At 38.3% G+C, this 19,591-nt stretch overlaps 1 protein-coding gene across 1 annotated transcript in view; it reads left to right on the forward strand.

Moving 5' to 3' along the window:
• MMP16 (matrix metallopeptidase 16) overlaps positions 1-19,591 on the forward strand; it is a 368,502-nt gene that overhangs the window by 166,581 nt on the left and 182,330 nt on the right. The window contains exon 2 of the mRNA XM_068983662.1: positions 17,667-17,815. Within this exon, the coding sequence (XP_068839763.1) occupies positions 17,667-17,815 (149 nt within the window). The remainder of the gene's footprint in view (positions 1-17,666; positions 17,816-19,591) is intronic.

A 19,591-nucleotide genomic window follows, 5' to 3' on the forward strand; every position in this document is an offset into this window, starting at 1 on the left:
AGTATTCAACTTTAAAAATTGCATGTGTAATGTTGCATGCTGTAACATGAGGAATGTTGAAAACATCCTAAATGAAATAAACCAGACACAGAAGGGCAAAATCTGAATAATACCACTAATACCAGGTAGCTGCTGCTGCTGCGCCACTCAGTTGTGTCCGACTCTGTGTGACCCCATAGACGGCAGCCCACCAGGCTCCACTGTCCCTGGGGTTCTCCAGGCAAGAACACTGGAGTGGGTTGCCATTTCCTTCTCCAATGCAGGAAAGTGAAAAGTGAAAGTGAAGTCGCTCAGTCTTGTCCAACTGTTCGCGACCCCATGGACTGCAGCCTACCAGGCTCCTCTGTCCATGGGATTTTCCAGGCAAGAGTACTGGAGAATACCAGGTAGCTAGAGGGGTCGAATTCATAGACAGAAAGTAGAATAGTGGCTATCAAGAAATGGGAGGTGAGTGTGTGGAGTTATTATTTAATACGCACAGAATTTCAGTTTGTAATTATGAAATAGTGCTGGCGATGGTGGTGGTGATGGATGCATAACAACATGAATGTACTTAATGTCCCCAAACCCTACAGGGGACTAAAATGGTTAATTTTAAATTACATCTCTTTTATTATAGTTAAAAAAACATTTCTCACTAGTTGGGGAAGAGAGAGAATAGTCACCATATGTACAGCACAGAGGCGGGTTAGAAAATCTCATAATTTCTTGTGGGTGCCCTGGACTGAGAAGCGGCAGCAGAATTAAGAATTTCAATTTACTGTATAATTGGAGCTAAGGCATGATGATACATTGAGTATGAATGATGAGCAAAGGAGAATTAAGGATGATTCCTATATTTTTTATTTAAACAGCAGGTTGATTACAGAGTCTGGGCGTTAGGTTGAGATCAGTTTTAAAGAGAGCTTCCCAAGTGGCTCAGTGATGAAGAATCCGTCTGCTAATGCAGGAAACATGAGTCTGATCCCTGGATCAGGAAGATCTCCTCGAGAAGGAAATGGCAATCCATTCCGGTATTCTTGCCTGGGAAGTCCAATGGACAGAGGAGCCTGGCGGGTCACAGTCCATGGGGTCGCAAAAGAGTCAGACAGGACTTAAGTGTTAAATCGGTGTGTCATCAATGGGTAGATGGTATTTGAAAAACTAATTTTAGAAGAGATAACTGAGGAAACGGTAGATGCAGTTGACCAGAAATACTGACATTTATTGTAGTCGTCTTATTGTAGAAGGTGCTGTGAAAAATTAATGATGTAAAAAGAAAGGATAATTCTCTGGCAAAGATGGTTGCAGTGGGTTTTTTTTTTTTAACTACAAAACAGGAATGGCCATAAGTGAAATATTCTAGTATGGAAATAAGAGTATTAATCGAGCAAATTGGACTGTGCAAGGCTGTTTTGTGGGTTTCTCAGATGGCGGTAGGGTTAAAGAACCTGCCTGCCAATGCAGGAGACACAAGGAACATGGATTCAATCCCTGGATCAGGAAGAAGCCCTGGAAGAGAGCGTGATAACCCACGCCAGTATTCTTGCCTGGAGAATCCCGTAGACAGAGGAGTCCATAGGGTCACAAAGAGTTGGACACAACTGAAGTGACTTAGCATGCACACACACAAGGCTGTTTAATACTGGCAATTAAAGAAGACCTCAGAAGTAGGAATTAGTCTTGCTGCTGCTGCTGCTAAGTCACGTCAGTCGTGTCCGACTCTGTGTGACCCCATAGACGGCAGCCCACCAGGCTCCCCTGTCCCTGGGATTCTCCAGGCAAGAACACTGGAGTGGGTTGCCAGTTCCTTCTCTAATGCATGAAAGTGAAAAGCAAAAGTGAAGTCGTGAAGCCGAGTCTGACTCTTAGCGACCCCATGGACTGTAGCCTACCAGGCTCCTCCCTCCATGAGATTCTCCTGGGAAGAGTACTGGAGTGGGTTGCCATTGCCTTCTTTGAGGAATTAGTCTTATACCCATGCAACTTCATGCAACTACAGCTCCTTTCATGATGTAAAATGGAATGTTTTGTTAGCACAGAAACTAAAAAAAACTCAGTTACTGTAGATATGTTTTCAGACAGCCTGCCTTCTCATTTTGAAGTGCGAATTGGATCTCCTAGGATTCCCTAGGGTCTAGACAGGCCTTTGAGTCCCTTCTGTGGCAGACAGGCCGCCTTGAACAACAAAGTCAAGCTTGGGTGTAGTCAGATCTCTATTTGAATACTGACTAGTCCTCTCTTATTTGTGTCCTTGGATATGTTATTCAATCTTTCTGGTGTTTTATTCTGTCATTTATAAAATAGAGATGATGATGCTTAACTCGCAGAATTGTTATAACCGTAAGATAATGCATGTACATGGCCTAGCGTATAGCAGGCAGTAAAAACTGGCAGCAGTTGATATTATCAAGGTCTGTTGAGGCTGGGGCTGAAATTTCATTGCAACTGAAAAATGGATTCCATGTAGCAAAATAACAAGAGATCAAATTATGAATGTCCTGAAAGTTATTCTACGGAGTTGATTCTACAGGATTTTAGTAGCTTCAATAGAGCTTGACAGAAACGAAAAGCTTGGGAATGGTCACAGCCAGAATATAATACATAGACATTGGTAGACTCTGCTCTCATCTCTTAGGGAGAGTAAGTATATCACATCACGGAGACTTTTAAGGCATTAGTTTCATTTTAAAAATTAGAGTGGTTTCCGTAAGATCATTATATTGCTCCATCAGTCATTTTTTTAATCATTATCTTTGAACTGACTAGTATTCATTTGTTGTTGTTGTTGTTTAGTTGCTAAGTCATGTCTGACTCTTTTGCAACCTCATGGACTAGCCCATCAGGTGCCTCTGTCTGTGGGATTTCCCAGGCATGAATACTTAGGTGGATGGACATTTCCTTCTCCAGGGGATCTTATCAACCCAGGGATCAAACCCGTGTCTCCTGTATTGGCAGGCGCATTCTTTACCCTGAGCCAGCAGGAAGCCCTAATTAAACATTATATATGTTATAAAACAAACTCAAAATAGAAATATTAAGATGAGCTAAAGATGACAAAATTAATGATTTTTGTATATGCTCTATTATTCTGAAAATATTGATTCAACTCTTTGAAGTACAACAGTTTTAAGGTCCATTTTATTTCTCATTTTTATTCAAGTATAGGTGACTTACAATATTATATTAGTTTCAGGTGTATAAGATAATGATTTGACATTTTATAGATTATATACCATATAAAATTATAAAATGTTGACTGTATTCCCTGAATGGTACAGTACATCCTTGCAACCAACTTTTTTTATGCATATGGTTTCCGCCTCTGAATCTTCTTTGCCAATCTTGCTCCTCCCCGTGCCTCTCTCCCCTCTGGCAGCCACTGTTTTGTTCTCTATATATTTGTGTCTATTTCTGTTTTGTTGTATTCATGCATCTGTCTTATTTTTTAGATTCCACATTAAGTAAAAATGTATGGTACTTGTCTTTCTTTGACTTACTTCAATAAGCATAAGATCCATTTATTTCTAATCTTCTTAAAAATTGCCATGGCCCAAAAGACACCTCATAAATATCTGTAAATGCGGCAGGGAGAGCTATGTCATTAGCTAATTACAAATCATTAGGCTTATTCATCAGTTATGGAATGTTTTTTGGTAAAGTTCACATGGTGAATTCTCATCTTTCCTGCTATCTATCAGTCATTTCTAAAAACAAATCAGGTGTTGCATTTTCATATTTTTAACTGAAATTGGTCTCTTGGCAGGTTATTTCACAGGTGGAAAAATCTGTTCCTGGAATTTTAAAGTACAAAATTCTGAGACAATTTCAATAACTAATGTATTTATATCTTTTGAGAATGAAGTCATGTGATAATGGAAACATTTCCAAACATGCATCTTTAAAATACTCTCTACATGGTGCATCTTTCTTTCAAAAGCTGTTTTTTTTTTTTTCACCTGAATTGCTAATACATCACTTTCATCTTAATAGGGGAGACTAAATTTATTTTTTTTATATATACTCACAAAATAGCTATTGAGTAGATACTGCAACTGGCCCTGGACCAGCACAGGCTTGAACTGCACAGGTCTGCTTACGTGTTCGTGTGTGCTAAACGGCTCAGTCGTGTCCGACTCTGCAGCCCTGTGGACTGTAGCCCACCAGGCTCCTCTGCCCATGGGATCTTCCAGGCAAGAATCCGGGGGTGGGTTTCATGCCCTTTCCCAACCCAGGGGTCAAACCCACATCTCTTACTTTACCTGCATTGGCAGGCTGGTTCTTTCCCACTAGTACTGCCTGGGAAGCCCCTGCAGACATGCAAACTTTCCCTTCAATGTGTTTTTAAGTGGAGGATAATTGCATTGTTGTGTTGATTCCTGCCACGCACCAACATGAATCCGCCATCTGTGCGCCTATGTACCCTGCCTCTGCAGCCTCTCTCCATCCTCCAAGCCCGTCCTGCCCTCTGTGTGGTCACAGGGCACCTAATCTAAGTTCCTTGACTCATACAGGACATGTCCCCGGCTGTTTAATATTATATATGGTCATGTATATGTTTCAGTGCTGTTTTCTCAATTCGTCCCATCCTTCCCTTCCCCCACCGTGTCCATAAATCTGTTCTCTATGTCTGTATCTCCAATGCTGCTCTGCAAATAGGATCATCAGTACCATCTTTCCAGATTCCATATATATGCCTTAATATACGATACTTGTCTTTCTCTTTCTAACTTGCTTCACTCTGTATAATGGGCTCTAGGTTCATCCACCTCGTTGGCACTGACTCAAATGTGTTCCTTTTTCTGGTTGAGTAATACGCCATTGTACACATCTACCACACTTCTTCACCCATGCATCTGTCTGTGGACATCTAGGTTGCTTCCATGTCCTAGTTATTGCAAATAGCACTGCAGTGAACATTGGAGGACATGTGCCTTTTTCAATTCTCGTTTTCTCAGCAATAGTATGGGATTGCTGGGCCATTCGGTAGTTTTATTCCTAGGTTTTTAAGGAATCCCCATATTGTTCTCCATACTGGTTGTATCAGTTTGAATTTCCCACCAACAGTGTAAGGTGGTCCCCTTTTCTCCACACCTTCTCCAGAATTTAGTGTTTGTAGACATTTTTGATGATGGACATTCTGACCCATGTGAGATGATGCTTCGTTGTTGTTTTGATTTGCATCTCTCTAATAATGAGCGATGTTGAGCATCTTTTCGTGTGTTTATTAGCCTTCTGTATGTCTTCTTTGGAGACGTGTCTGTTTAGGTCTTCGGCCCACTTTTGATTCATGCTTGTTTTTCTGCTACTGAGATACATGAGACGCTTGTATATTTTGAAGGTTAATTCTTTGTCGGTTGTTTCATTTGCTGTTTTTTTCTCCCATTCTGAAGGTTGTCTTTTCACCTTGTTTATTGTTTCCTTTACTGTGCAAAAGCTTTTAAGTTTAATTAGGTCCCATTTGTTTCTTCTTGTTTTTATGTCCAATAATCTAGGAGGTGGATCATAGAGGATCTTACTGTGATTTATATCAAAGAGTGTTCTGCCTGTGTTCTAAGAGATTTATAGTTTCTTGTCTTACATATAGGACTTTAATCCATTTTGAAACTTTTTCAATGTATGTATTGGAAATTTTGGAAGGAATTTATGGTAATATGAGAAAAGAAAGCTTACAAATGAACAGCATAGCATAGAAATACCAAAATTAAGAAAAGATATGCCATGACTATATAAAATATATGTAAATATATACATAGCATGCAAAATATGTATTATTCAACAGTGTATGTGGTCAGTAAATCTTCCGGTCATGTGCTCAGTTGCTCATCTGTGACCCTATGGACTCCAGCCCACTTGGCTCCTCTGTCCATGGGGTTTCCCAGGCAAGAATACTGGAGTGGGTTGCCATTTCCTTCTCCAGGGGATCTTTCTGACCCAGGGATGGAACCCATGTTTCCTGTGTCTCCTGTGTTGGCAGGCAGATTCTTTACCACTTAGCCACTGCCCTCATGATAATAGGCTATTAGTAGTTACATTTTGGGGTTGTTAAAAGTTATAACAAAGAGTAACTAAAGAGCCTCTTGATGAGGGTGAAGGAGGAGAGTGAAAGAGCCAGGTTAAGACTAAGTATAAAAAAAACTAAGATTACGGCCTGTGGCCCCATTACTGTATTTCAAATAGAAGGGGGAAAGTTGGGCTCCAGAATCACTGTGGGCAGCGACTGTAGCCTTGAAATCCCAAGACAGTTGCTTCTTGGCAGGAAAGTGATGGCAAACCTAGACTCTCTTGAAAAGTGGAGACATGACTCTGCCATCAAAGGTCTGTGTAATCTTCCCAGTGGTCACATACAGTTGTGAGAGCTGGACCGTAGAGAAGGTAGAAACCAAAGAATTGATGCCTTCAAACCGTGGTGCTAGAGAAGACTCCCAAAAGACCCTTGGACAGCAAGGAGATCAAAGCAGTCAATTTTAAGGGAGATCAGCTCTAAATATTCACTGGAAGGACTGTTACTGAAGATGAAGCTCCTTTTGGTCATCTGATAACGAATAGCTGACTCATTGGAAAAGACCCTGAAGCTGGGAAAGATTGAGGGCAGAAAGAGAAGAGGGTGTCAGAGGATGAGATGGCTGGTTGGCATCCCAGATGCAGTGGACATAAACTTGGGCAAACTCTGTGAGATGGTGAGGGACAGGGAGGCCTGGCGTGCTGTATTCCATGGGGTTGCAAAGAGTCAGACATGACTGGGGGACTGAACAACAACAACAAAAGTTAAACACACCTTTTGAGGACAGTGAGGGCCAGCACCCTTGACTCTCACATTGTTCAGGAGTCAACTGTATTTGCAACTACTTATCTTTACAAAAAAAAGACAGTATATACTTTGTCTTTTTGTAAAAGAAATGAACACTTTATTTAAGAGTGACAACTTTTTATGTACTTTGTAAAGCAGGAAATGGGCTTCCCAGGAGGCATGGTGGCAAATAGACCTGCCAATGCAGGAAGACACAAGAGACCTGGATTCAACCCCTGGGTCAGGAAGATCTGCTGGAGTAGGAAATGACAGCTACACCAGTATGGTTGCCTGGAAAATTCCATGGAAAGAGGAGCCTGCAGGCTACAGTCCATGGAGTTGCAGAGAGTCCTACATGACTGAGCGTACACACTCATAGGCAGGAAACACCTACGTGATAACAAAATATTTTCTTGGTCATTTCACATCTCAAAATATTATACAGTTTCTACTTTTTAAAATGATAATATGTGAATCCATTTAAATATAGCTTCCTGATATTTTTATTTTATTTATTTTAATGTTCTGGCATCAAGCTAACTCGTGAAGGTAGCACTCTAAGCCCCTTTGACTGTGGAACCCCATCTCCTTCCTTCAGACACTTGATGGAAGACAAGTGACAAACGAACGCATGAAGTCTGCCCAAGGGAGGGTACCAGCATCAGTCTGTGCAGTAAATAAAAGTGAAGTTTATTGTTTTCTTATTTTGTAATTAGGAAAGTTCATGGATAAATGTGTGGATGTGTTCATTTTATACAATGCTTTGGTATTTCTTGCCTACGTTTCCAACACATATTTTACCTGTATCTCAATGAAACTAGTCGAGGTTAATTTATTCATCATTTTTTGGTGTTGGTGAGACTAAATCTGCCCATCCCTTCAATAAAGGCAGGTTCAGTACATCTTCCATGTGACTTAGGCTCAACTCTGTAGCTCAGATGGTAATCTGCCTGCAATGCACAAAACCTAGGTTCAGTCCCTCCGTCAGGAAGGTCCTCTGGAGAAGGGAATGGCAACTCACTCCAGTCTTTTTGCCTGGAGAATCTCATGGACCGAGGAGCCTGGCAGGCTACAGTCTGTGTAGTCGCAAAGAGTTGAACACAGCTGAGTGACTGTCCCTACTACTACTAATGTCTTTTAGAAAATTCCCAATAAAGATGGATAAAGAGACAGTGTATCACAGTACTCTAACTTTCCAGCACAATGACTAGCATACAATGGAATCCCATTAAGGGCAGTTGTCTTTTTTTTTAAAATTAATTAATTAATATTTTAAATGAAACAAAGTTGATTATTTTTAATGATAAAAGGTATAATTCACAAAGAAAATGTAAGTCGTAAACCATTAAACACCTAACAACAAAGAAGCAAAGATAAATAAAGCAAAAATCAGAAGAAATATGAGGGAAAATAGAAAAATATATAATCACAGTAAGACATATTAATATTTCTCTGAGAATATTTTATCAAATATAGAAAAAGTAAGACTAGAAACATCTTGAATGATGTTATTAATAATTTAAGTATAATAGATTTATAATTCTATTAATTTATATTAATTATATCATACACAAATATACTTAAAATTTTGTATCTCATACATTCTTAGATATCCATAGGACACTTTAAAAAACTGGCAAAAGATAAACATTACTAAATTTCAAAAAGTAGAATTCTTTTTCTTGTGATTCAGTTATGTATATTATTTTTGAAATTACTTTCCTTTATAGGTTATTAAAAGATATTGACTATATCTGTGCTAAATAGAGTAAATCTCCGTTGCTTGTTGCTTATCTATTTTTATAAATTAGAAATCTATCATTCTATTCTTAATAAGTCAAACAAGTAGAATCAAAATGTCATAAATTTTTTAGGCCAATATTAATGTTTTCTAAAATATATATTATATATAATATTTACATACATGTATACAAACGCTTTTTACTACTCTGTATAAAGGCTTGAAAAAGAACATAAAAAAAAAAGAAACAAGAAGAAACTGGAAAATACAAGCTAAATGAAATGGGAGCCATGCCCTCCTCCAGGGGATCTTCCCATCCCTGAGGTCAAATCTGCATCTCTTGAGTCAGTCTCCTGCATTGCAGGCAGATTCTTTACCACTGAGCCACCAGGGAAGCACTTTTGGGCTAATAGGTAGCTATAATTCATATTTATATCCACTTTTCAGAATAGAAAATTCAGGTTCTATATTCTACAATTCTTTATACTCAGTAAATATATGAAATATCAATGGAATATGTCCTCAAATTTAAATAATTTTGCTGATGATAGCAAAAGATAAAGGATGATCAGATTTTATTGCTTATTTTGGTTAATAACAGAATATAACTGTTTGAAGTCTCATATTGGAAAATGGAAATTAACTTGACAATATTAAGAACTTACCTATTAAAGGTGCATTCTTTCAGTTACACTCTGTTAATTACAGCAGAATAGTTTAAATATTTCATAGTAAAAATGTTAAATTTAACATGAAGGCAATAACTTTTAAACTGTATGTCCCAATATAATTAAATATATATATATATATATATATAATTATATAAGTGGAAGTATTATTATAAAAATATACTTATCACCCTTTTCCATGTTCTTCCATACTAAATACTATAACTGAGATCGTTTAATCACTGGGTGTGTGAAACTTGCATTTGACCATACCAAACATTAGCTGAAATGAAAACCATACCTGAAATAACTGTCACAACTAGGAATATGGACTGGCAAAATGAGTTTTCAGATTAAATAAAACTCTAAATTTACCTCCCTTTGCTTCCTCTCCACTAATGTCTAATATCTAAAATACATCCTTTCATGCCCTAATAAATTTAATAGTTTAATCATTTAATTTTTTTCAGAGAAGAAGGTTAGGTTATCTGTGCATCATTTTAATGTGTTCTCCCTGCATGTTGAGGCCTGTCAGTGAGGAAGTTTTAACATGGCTATTGCCTTTGAGACTCACTTGAATAACTGAGTAGCAATAGCTTAATTTTATATGAGAGCATTGATAAACACCTTCATGGATCATTACTTTGTCGTGGCAGGGGTTTGCATAAATCAATGAAGCTATGAGCCATGCCATGCAGGGTCACCCCAGATGGATAGGTCATACTGAAGAGTTTGAGAAAACGTTATTCTCTGGAAAACGAAAGGGTAACCCACTGTAGTATTCTTGCCTGGAGAACCCCACAGACAGTTGTTGTTGTTCAGTCCCCAAGTCATGTCTGAATCCTTGCGGCCCCTAGACTGCAGCATGCCAGGCCTCCCTGTCCCTCACTATCTCTCAGAGTTTGCCCAAGTTCCTGTCCATTGAATCGGTGATGCCCGTGGACAGTATGAAAAGGCAAAAAGATACGATGCCAGAAGATGAACTCTCTGGCTTGGAAGGTGTCTGATACACTACTGGGGAAGAGCAGAGGGTGCTTACTGATGGCGCCAGTAAGATGAAGTGGCTAGGCCAAAGCAGAGATGGCACTCAGCAGTGGATGTGTGTGGTGGTGAAAATAAAGTCTGATGATGTAAAGAACTATAGTGCGTAAGAACCTGGAATGTTAGATCCACAAATCTAGGTATAGTGGACATGGTCAAGCAGGAGATGTCAATTGCACATAGACATCTTAGGGCTCAGTGAACTGAAATGGATGGGAATGGGCGAATTTAATTCAGCTAAGCATTGTACCTATTACTGAGGGCAAGAATCCCTTAGAAGAAATGGAGTAGCCCTCATAGTCAACTAGAGCCCGAAATGCAGTACTTGGGTGAAATCTCAAAAAGGACAGCATGGTCTTGATTCATTTCTAAGGCAAACCATTCAAGTCCGTGCTTACCCACGGATACAGAAGAAGCCAAAGTTGACCAGGTCTGTGAAGACCTACAGCACCTACTAGAACTAACCCCCAAAAAAAGACGTCCGTATTATCACAGGGGATAGGAAGGCAAAAGTAGGAAGTCAAGAGATACCTGGCATAACAGGCAAGTTTGGCCTTGGTGTACAAAATGGAGCAGGGTGAAGGCTAACAATTTTGTCACGGGAACATGCTGGTCATAGGAAACACCCTTTTGCAACAACAGAAAAGATGACTCTACACATGAACATCACTAGACAAGCAACACAGAAATCAGATTGATTATGTTACTTATAACCAAAGATGGAGAAGCTCTATACAGTCAGCAAAAACAAGACCTGGAGATCATTGGCTCCTTATTGCAAAACTCAGGCTTAAATTGAAGAAAATGGGGAAAACCACTAGACCATTCAGGTACGACCTAAAATAAATCTCTTATGATTATACAATGGAGGTGACAGATAGACTCAAGGCATTAGATCTAGTGGACAGAATGCCTGATGAATAGGCGTTCAATGTTAAACCTCGTGTGGATGGAGGTTTAACATTGTACAGGAGGCAGTGACCAACACCGTGCCAGAGAAAAACAAATGCAAGAAGGCAAAGTGGTTGTCTGAGAAGGCTTTACAAGTAGCCCAGGGGAGAAGAGAAGGGAAAAGCAAGCAAGGTGAAAAGAGAAAGATTAAACTCAACAGACTGCAGGGTTCCAGAGAATAGCAAGGAGAGGTAAGAAGGCCTTCCTAAATGAGCAATGCAAATAGAGGAAAGCAATAGAAGGGGAAAGACTGAAAATCTTAAGGAACATTGGAGTTTCAAGGGAACATTTCATGCAAGGATGGACACAATGAAGGACAGAAATAGTAAGGACTAACAGAAGCAGAAGAGGTTAAAATGAAGTGGCAAGAATACACAGAAGAACTGTATAAAAACAGTCTTAACAACCTGGATAACCACGTTGGTATGGTCACTCCCCTAGAGCCAGACATCTGGAGTGTGAAGTCAAGGGGGCCTTAGGAAGCATTACTATGAACAAAGCTAATGGAGGTGACGGATTACAGCTGAGCTATTTAAAATCCTAAAAGTTGATGCTGTAAAAGTGTTGCACTCTGTAGGTCAGAAAATTTGGAACACTCAGCAGTCGCCACAGGACTGGAAAGGTCAGTTTTCATTTCAATCCCAAAGAAAGGCAATGCCAAAAATATTCAAACTACCCTAAAATTGTGCTCAGATCACATTGCTAGCAAGGTTATGCTCAAAATCCTTTGGCTAGGTTTCAGAAGTACATGAATCTAGAACTTCCAAATATAAAATATGGGTTTAGAAAGACAGGGGAACCAGAGATCAAATTGCCAACGTTTGTTGGATCACAGAGAAAGCAGGTGAATTCCAGAAAACCATTTACTTCTGCCTCATTGACTACACTAAAGCCTTTTTTACTGTGTGGATCACAACAAACTTTGAAAAATTCTCAAAGAGATGGATATAAAAGACTACCTTACCTGTCTCTTGAGAAACCTATATGTGGGTCAAGAAGGGACCGTTAGAACGAGACATGAAACAACAGACTGGTTCCAAACTGGGAAAGGAGTACGTACAAGTATATACAATGTTGCGTATTGTCACCCTGCTTATTTAACTTATATGCAGAGTACATCATGTGAATTGCCAGGCTGGATAAATCATAAGCTGGAGTCAAGATTGCTGGGAGAAATATCACCAACCTCAGATATGCTGATGGTAGCACTCTAATGGCAGAAAGTGAAGAGGAACTAAAGAGCCTTTTGGTGAGGGTTAAAAGAGGAGAGAGAGTGAAAAAAGAAAACTGGCTTAAAGCTTAGCAATTAAAAAACCAAGATTCTGGCATCTGGTTCCATCACTTCAAGGCATATAGAAGGGGAGAAAGTGGAAGCAGTGACAGATTCATTTTTCTTGGGCTCCAAAATCACTGCAGATGGTGACTACAGCCATTAAATTAAAGGACACTTACTCTGTGCAAAGAAAGCTATGACAAAACTAGACAGCATGTTAAAAGTCAAAGATATCACTTCCCCAGCAAAGGTCTGTATAATCAAAGCTATGGTTTTTTCCATTTGGTGATGGTTGGATAGCATCACCGACTCAATGGACGTAGGTTGAGGAAACTCCGGGAAATAGTGAAGGTCAGGGAAGCCTGGGAGGCTGCAGTCCATAGTCACAAAGAGTCTGACACGACTGAGCGACTGAACTACAACATGTCTGAGTGTGAGAGCTCAACTATTAAAAAGGATTAGCACCAAAGAACGATGCTTTGGAATTGCGGTGGTGGAGAAGACTCTTGAGTGTCCTTTGGACCGCAAAGAGATCCAACCAGTGAGTTCTACGGGAAATCAACCCTGGATATTCATTGGAAGGACTGATGCTGAAGCTGAAGGTCCAGTACTTTGGCCACATGTTGAGAAGAGCCATCTCATTGGAAAAGAGTCTGAAGCTAAGAAAGATTGAAGGCAAAAGGAGAAGGGGGCACAGAGGATAAGATGGTTGGTTAGATAGCATCACTAACTCAATGGACATGAATTTGAGCAAAGTCCTGGAGATGGTGGAGGACAGAGGAGGCTGGCATGCTATGGTCTATGGGGTCGCAAAAATTCGAATGTGACTTCAGACAACAATAAGAAAACATATTAGTCTCAACAGCTGGATCAAGGTTTATTTCTCTGGATTTTATGACTGGCCTGAGAGATGAAATAAGGGTATATATTCTAGAAGTGCTCTCTTAACATTTTCCATTAGGCATAAGAACCATCCATGTCTCCTTTCTGTGGTTATCACTATCCCTGCTAGTACCACCCTGCTATATGGATTGCATAGCTGAATCAACTAATACAGATTTTCACTGTACGATTACACTATATATTAACGACAAAGACATACTTTCTTAAAGAGTTTACTGAAACGTTGAGTGCCTGCTCCTCCTTCTTCATATCACAATCTAGTAACGGCAAAATCTACTGACGCAGAACTTAATATTAACGGTTTTGCCTTTTATTGCCTGATATATCTTCTTGCTCTGCAAAAAGCAGACTTCTGGTTGTACCTCCACTTAGATAATCACTAAGTGAGGAAATTGGTTTTGTCTCCAAGACGGCAAGGTATTTGAATATATTAGTAATACAGGGAGAATGTAATTCAAGCTTAAATTGTGTTGAACCAGTTGAAGTTCTGTAGTTGGTTGTTCTGGTGGTAATGAGATAGGCTGAATCCCAGACTGTAAAAGGAGTCGAGTTTTCCCTTAGAGAAACCTTTGTCTCAACACTTTTTCTATGCTCTCGAACGCACATGCCAAGCCCTTGAGCAAAATAAAATAAAAACTGATTGCCATGTTTTACATCCTCCCTTTTTGTTTGGGGATTTGGGAAATATTCAAGCAGTATATGATTCTGTATCCTCTGTAGTTTGTCTTTGCTCACAATTCTGACTACTTAAATCTCACTTGCATTTTCAGTCTTGCCCATTCCAAGGACAGATCCTAATTTCATTAGGAGAAATTTCAAGAGCTCAGACAAGGCAGTAATCGTAAAATATAACATAACTCACTGAACAAAAATTATACTGCTGACTTTATACATTCTCAACCGTACAAGTTCACTATCATTTCCCCCAAATGCACACCCATGAAGAAAAGTTTCCTTGATTAACCAGTATGTACATTTGAAAACACTGAAAAAGGCATCGAGGCACAAACAATTATAGATCAAATTTATTTTCAGTCAGCCAGGAGAAGCAATATGTTTTTAATATGGAAAATAAGAATATATTTCAAATAACAATATATGAGGACGGATGTCTATAGTATAGCCTTGGTAGCATAAGGCATACCTTCAAGTTTTACTTTGTAGATTTACTTTTTCTTAATCAAATAAGAGATTATAATTTAGTAGAAAGCAAGAAAGAGTTATGAATGAAGGTTGTTTCCTATGTCACTTATATTGTATCCCAATTTCCATTCACTATTACAGAATGATGAAATGCTAAGCCACCTATCTTGCTTTATTTGTACTGCAAGTATGTTTTATTTTATAAGAGGAAAATGGATTTACTTATACCAGAGACTCTTATGCTTATATTATGATTTCAAGTCAGTGTTTATTCCTGATCTTCACTATTTGAACCTGATCTTAATTCATTGATAAAAAGTATCAATGTTTACAAAGCACTGTAAATTTTGACCAGAGAGGTTTCCTACCCTTGATGCTGAATGTACAGTTCAGCTTTTATTTGGCTAGTTTTGCATCACCATGTTGACCAAATTATTCTTATCCAGAGAACATTAGCTTCTTACTGTTCAGGACTATTTTGTACAGACCTTTTCCCTATCATACCAAAAATGATCAGACTCTCAGAATGCTGTGGTTTCAACAGCTTAATTCAAATAATGTAAAGCAAAAGTGAACTCAAGAGAAGTTACCCCCTTGGTGATTAAAAAAAAAAAATTAAGCAGGTACTTCTTTTCATCTATATTTCCCACTTTGAATATTATGTATGTAGATAAACATACAAGGTAAAATTTATACTCGAAAGCAATTGTAGATTTAGTCACTTGCATTTTAACTTGACCTGGAGTAAGGTTGTATACAGCATGTTTTGCTTCAATAAGAAATATTATTGAGAGCTTGCTGGTTTCATACTCTAATATGATACCAAATATAGTCATGCTTGATTTTACACTCTTTTGTGGGGAGATGCATTGCAATTTTCAATTGAGAATTACTCGTGGTCAACTGTTGATGTCAGAGAAGATTTCTTGACTAACATACAACAATGATATTTAAAATGGTCAGGTCAACTCAAAGTGACCCATCATCTTGTTGGATGATGGTTTTGGTATGTTAGTCAGGATCATAAAATGGTATATCTAGCCTTTCTGATATTTTACAATCAAAAACATTTATTCACATCTCATTCATTTGGAAAAAAAGCCTTTTGTGATGAATGATATGATATAAAACTTGGATAGATATAACCATTCATTTTTTTATGTAATTCTAACTCATTTGTTTAAAAGGCTAAGTCATAAATCAAATATGTATATTTTAGAACATGCTGTTTTTCACCTTGCACTTACATTTATACATTTTATAGTTTCTCTATTTATATATAAACCATAGGGCTTATTAACAATTTTCTTTTTGTAGTTCTCATAAACATGATTGCCAGTAGCTTAGCACCCATGTGTAACCTAGCAACGTCAGCTCTATAGCGAATACGAATGGATGCAAACAAAACGTTATGTGGAAATAAAGAGTTCAATTTTAGAATATTTGTGCATGTATACTGTTACAAAGCACGATGGAATCTTCTAATTTGAGTGAAAGTGCATGGCAATCATATTGAATTTCCTAGCAAATAATATCTTGCCAGTGAAATCTTTCTCCTTCGTTCAGGGGGAAAAAAGGTCTGTTTCAGACTGCACGATTTCAGTTGACTAGGATACTAAATATGTATCTTCCCTGGCAGCCTGTTCACTATAGGTTAGATGAGAAGAGTGTCTTCACATGTTTTCACTATGTGGTAGATGAATCTACTAGATGGAGTTTCAATAATAAACCTTCCTGACAGTGATGCATTTGCTAATTTCTTAAATAGTTTTAGAATAAAGTTTTATCTTATTTTCAAGGGGCTGTGCTGTATTTTGGGGGTTTGATTTCTTGGACAGACCACAAAAGATTCCACCTTATATTTTACATGTTAAGGCTTTGACAGATGTATTTAATATCAAGTTCTTTTGGTGAAATTTAACTTCTATAATTGCTATTTATGTTCAGTGAGAAAATAGCATTTTTTGTATTTGAGTCATAAGGTCATAATGGAATTGTCTCAGGTATTGGGGGAAAGTTGCAATTTCATAGGATTATTATTTGTATGATGAGTAGACTCAGGTATAAGGGGAAACACATACTGGTGAATATCTTCCATTCAATAGAGAAACTTTTATTCTGTTTCAAAGTCAGAATTACTTGGCCTTTCTGCATTTGACAGCTAGTTCACTGCACTTTAAGAAATCTTAGAGCTCTAAGGAAGATTGAAATAAGAGACAATGGGATAAGATATGGGCTGGGCATATAATTGTGTATTTAAAATGAACGCATAGAATTGTAAGACTAGAAACCATCTGCTCTGTGGTAGAGATTCTCCCCAACCCCTTCAAATAACCCAAGTTTTGGTTATCAAAAAAAAAAAAAAATCTAACCTGAAATGACTGTGATTTTTGGCTATAATCATGACTAGGCTCAACACTGACATCTTCCTCTCCCTATCCCCCTAAATCTCTCTTCCTTAGAAGAGCAGAGTTAGAATAAGGAAATCCTTAAGGAAAGGGCCAGATATTCTTAACAAAATAGTCTGATTTCATCTGTATATGAAAAGCTTGGTCATTTGCTTGATTTGGTTTGAGGTGAACCACAGTAAATAAGTGAAAGGATATCCTTTACATGAGACACCGTCCTCTGTTCCTGAAGATATCTAGTTACATTTGGCTAGACCCGTTGCATAGAATTCATACACCGAATATCATTACAGAATAATTGGCCACACGTGGTGATGCTACGGGAGCTACGGTCAGTGCTCTGATTGGTCAGGAAAGTGACACTTCAGATGTGGCACGTGGGCGTTAACTTCCGCTTCCTGCAGAGATGTCTCAGTGCGGGGGGTCATACTGTTGAAAAACTATCTTCATTTTTGGGAACTTGAGTTCCTCGAGGGCAGAAATGATCTCTGTGATTTTATCCAGTATCTACTGTCGTACCTTATATACTATAATCTTGTGACAAAAGGTTAATCTTTTTCTTTACAATTAGAGTTTTGGATCTGTTAGATCTGTAACAAGCACTGAAATTACGAAAAATAGCCTAAAGCTAATAAAGACAAAGCAGTTAAGTAAAATACGCCGTTAAAGAGGAAATGAAGATTAAAGTCACCTAGAGACGTAAACTGATTGCCATAAAATACTGTAACATGGTGAGGTTGATCTAAAAGTTACTGTGCTTGTATTGCAGGTTTGGTTACAGAAGTACGGCTACCTTCCACCGAGTGACCCCAGGATGTCGGTGCTGCGCTCTGCGGAGACCATGCAGTCCGCCTTAGCTGCCATGCAGCAGTTCTACGGCATTAACATGACGGGAAAAGTGGATCGAAACACAATCGAGTAAGTCAAGGGCCCCTGCATTCTCTCCGTCTCAGTTCTTGAGCCAACCTAAGTAGTCTGAAGAAGTGAACTTTACCAGCCACCAATGGAATGGTTTGTCTCGTGCGCACTTCTTTGGAACTTAGTAGAACCAAAGAATCTATTAAGCTCTACTTTAACTCCGAACTCCCTTGAGATTTCATTAAAAAAAAACACACACACACACACAAAATGAAGGTTACTTGCCTGGAGTTTAGCAATACATTTTCCAAACAGGAAAGAAAATACCAACAGTGGGAATCTAAACAGCTGGACAGTGGAAGCCACTATGAGAATGGTGATCAGTGATGCGCTGGAGCTGGCTCCTGCGGCTGGAGGAAGCGGAGTGTGCGCAGCTCTTTCCCCAAATGACGTCATCACAGTAGCTTGAAATTGACCAAAGTCAAAATATTGAAACAAAGGAAAATGAGAAGCAGAGCAAATCAGAGCTCTGTTTTCGATGAGGAGAGAGTCAGAGAGCCCGCTAATAGTTTACTAGCGTTCCGTGAGTGACAGTTCTCACACTAGTGAAATCAAGGGAAGAGTTTTCACTGAAAAGTCTGTGCTTTCAAACTTTTAGTAACAAAGGGCTTATTTCTACTCTTTAATAATATTTGCTATTTTATTTATTGTTTTAGCAATCATTTGTTCAGTTATTTATTGAACCAGTTACTCTTTCCTGGGCATTTTATCTGTGAAAGAGGCATGTGGAGACTCAAAAAGACAGAGTCTCTTCTTCAAAGGCACTTAATTGCAGCAATTACTGTCACTTAAAATCCACCCTTATAGCCCGTTCCCACAACTTGTTAAGAAAATACAGTGTGAAAGGGCCAACAACATGGATATTTCATAGTAGATCTAGTAATCCACATGTGTTTTAGCAAGTCATTCACAGAGTACAATTTGAAAAGACAAACCCGGTCAAAATGCCACTGTTATTATTTTTTTTTTGGGGGCGGGGGGTCGATCACACAACTCCTCAGTATGGACTATGACAGTCATCATGAGACATGCAAGGGGCATCAATGGCAGTGTTGGAAGGAAAAGCATCTGGGAGACAGAAGTCAACATTTGCCACAAGTAATTTCTATGGAGATTCACAGTTGGACAATTCCTAAACAAGACGACATCAAGAACAATGTAGTAGATATTCTGGTTTCTGAGACCAATAAACACCTGAACGTATAGAGAATGAACAAATCTTGAATAAGTATTATAATCTGATGAGCTTATAAATTCTAACTTGCACAGTCATATCAATCAACAGACTCAGTATAGATATTCTTCAATTTTATAAAACGATGATTTTGGAGAAATAATTGGAGAAATATTTTTGGAGAAAAAAATATTTTTGGAGAAATAATATCACTATCTCAGCAAAAACATCCCCCAAATAAATAAGATGTTAGTTTTGGCAGAGAAAAATTTAAAAGAAGCATAAAAATAAGACAAGTAATCATCTTGGTAAGTCTGGCTTCATGTAGACCGGTGACTCATTTTAATGACAGTTCAGCAGATCATGTCCTAAGGATATTTCCATGCTAAAAACCAATACTTATTAAGTACACACTGTTCTGTATTTATAACTGTTTCAACCGAGGGGTAGTTGTGATAAAAACACAAAAGTATAAAATATTGTATCTGACTGTCTTAAAAGAAATCAGAGCAAAACAGATACAGCTTTTATCATATAGCAAACACAACTGATTTTATACTTGATTCCTTATTGAAACTATATTGTCTCTGCTTCATGTTATG

Source organism: Capricornis sumatraensis, chromosome 11, assembly GCF_032405125.1.
Source record: "Capricornis sumatraensis isolate serow.1 chromosome 11, serow.2, whole genome shotgun sequence".
NCBI lineage: Eukaryota > Metazoa > Chordata > Mammalia > Artiodactyla > Bovidae > Capricornis > Capricornis sumatraensis.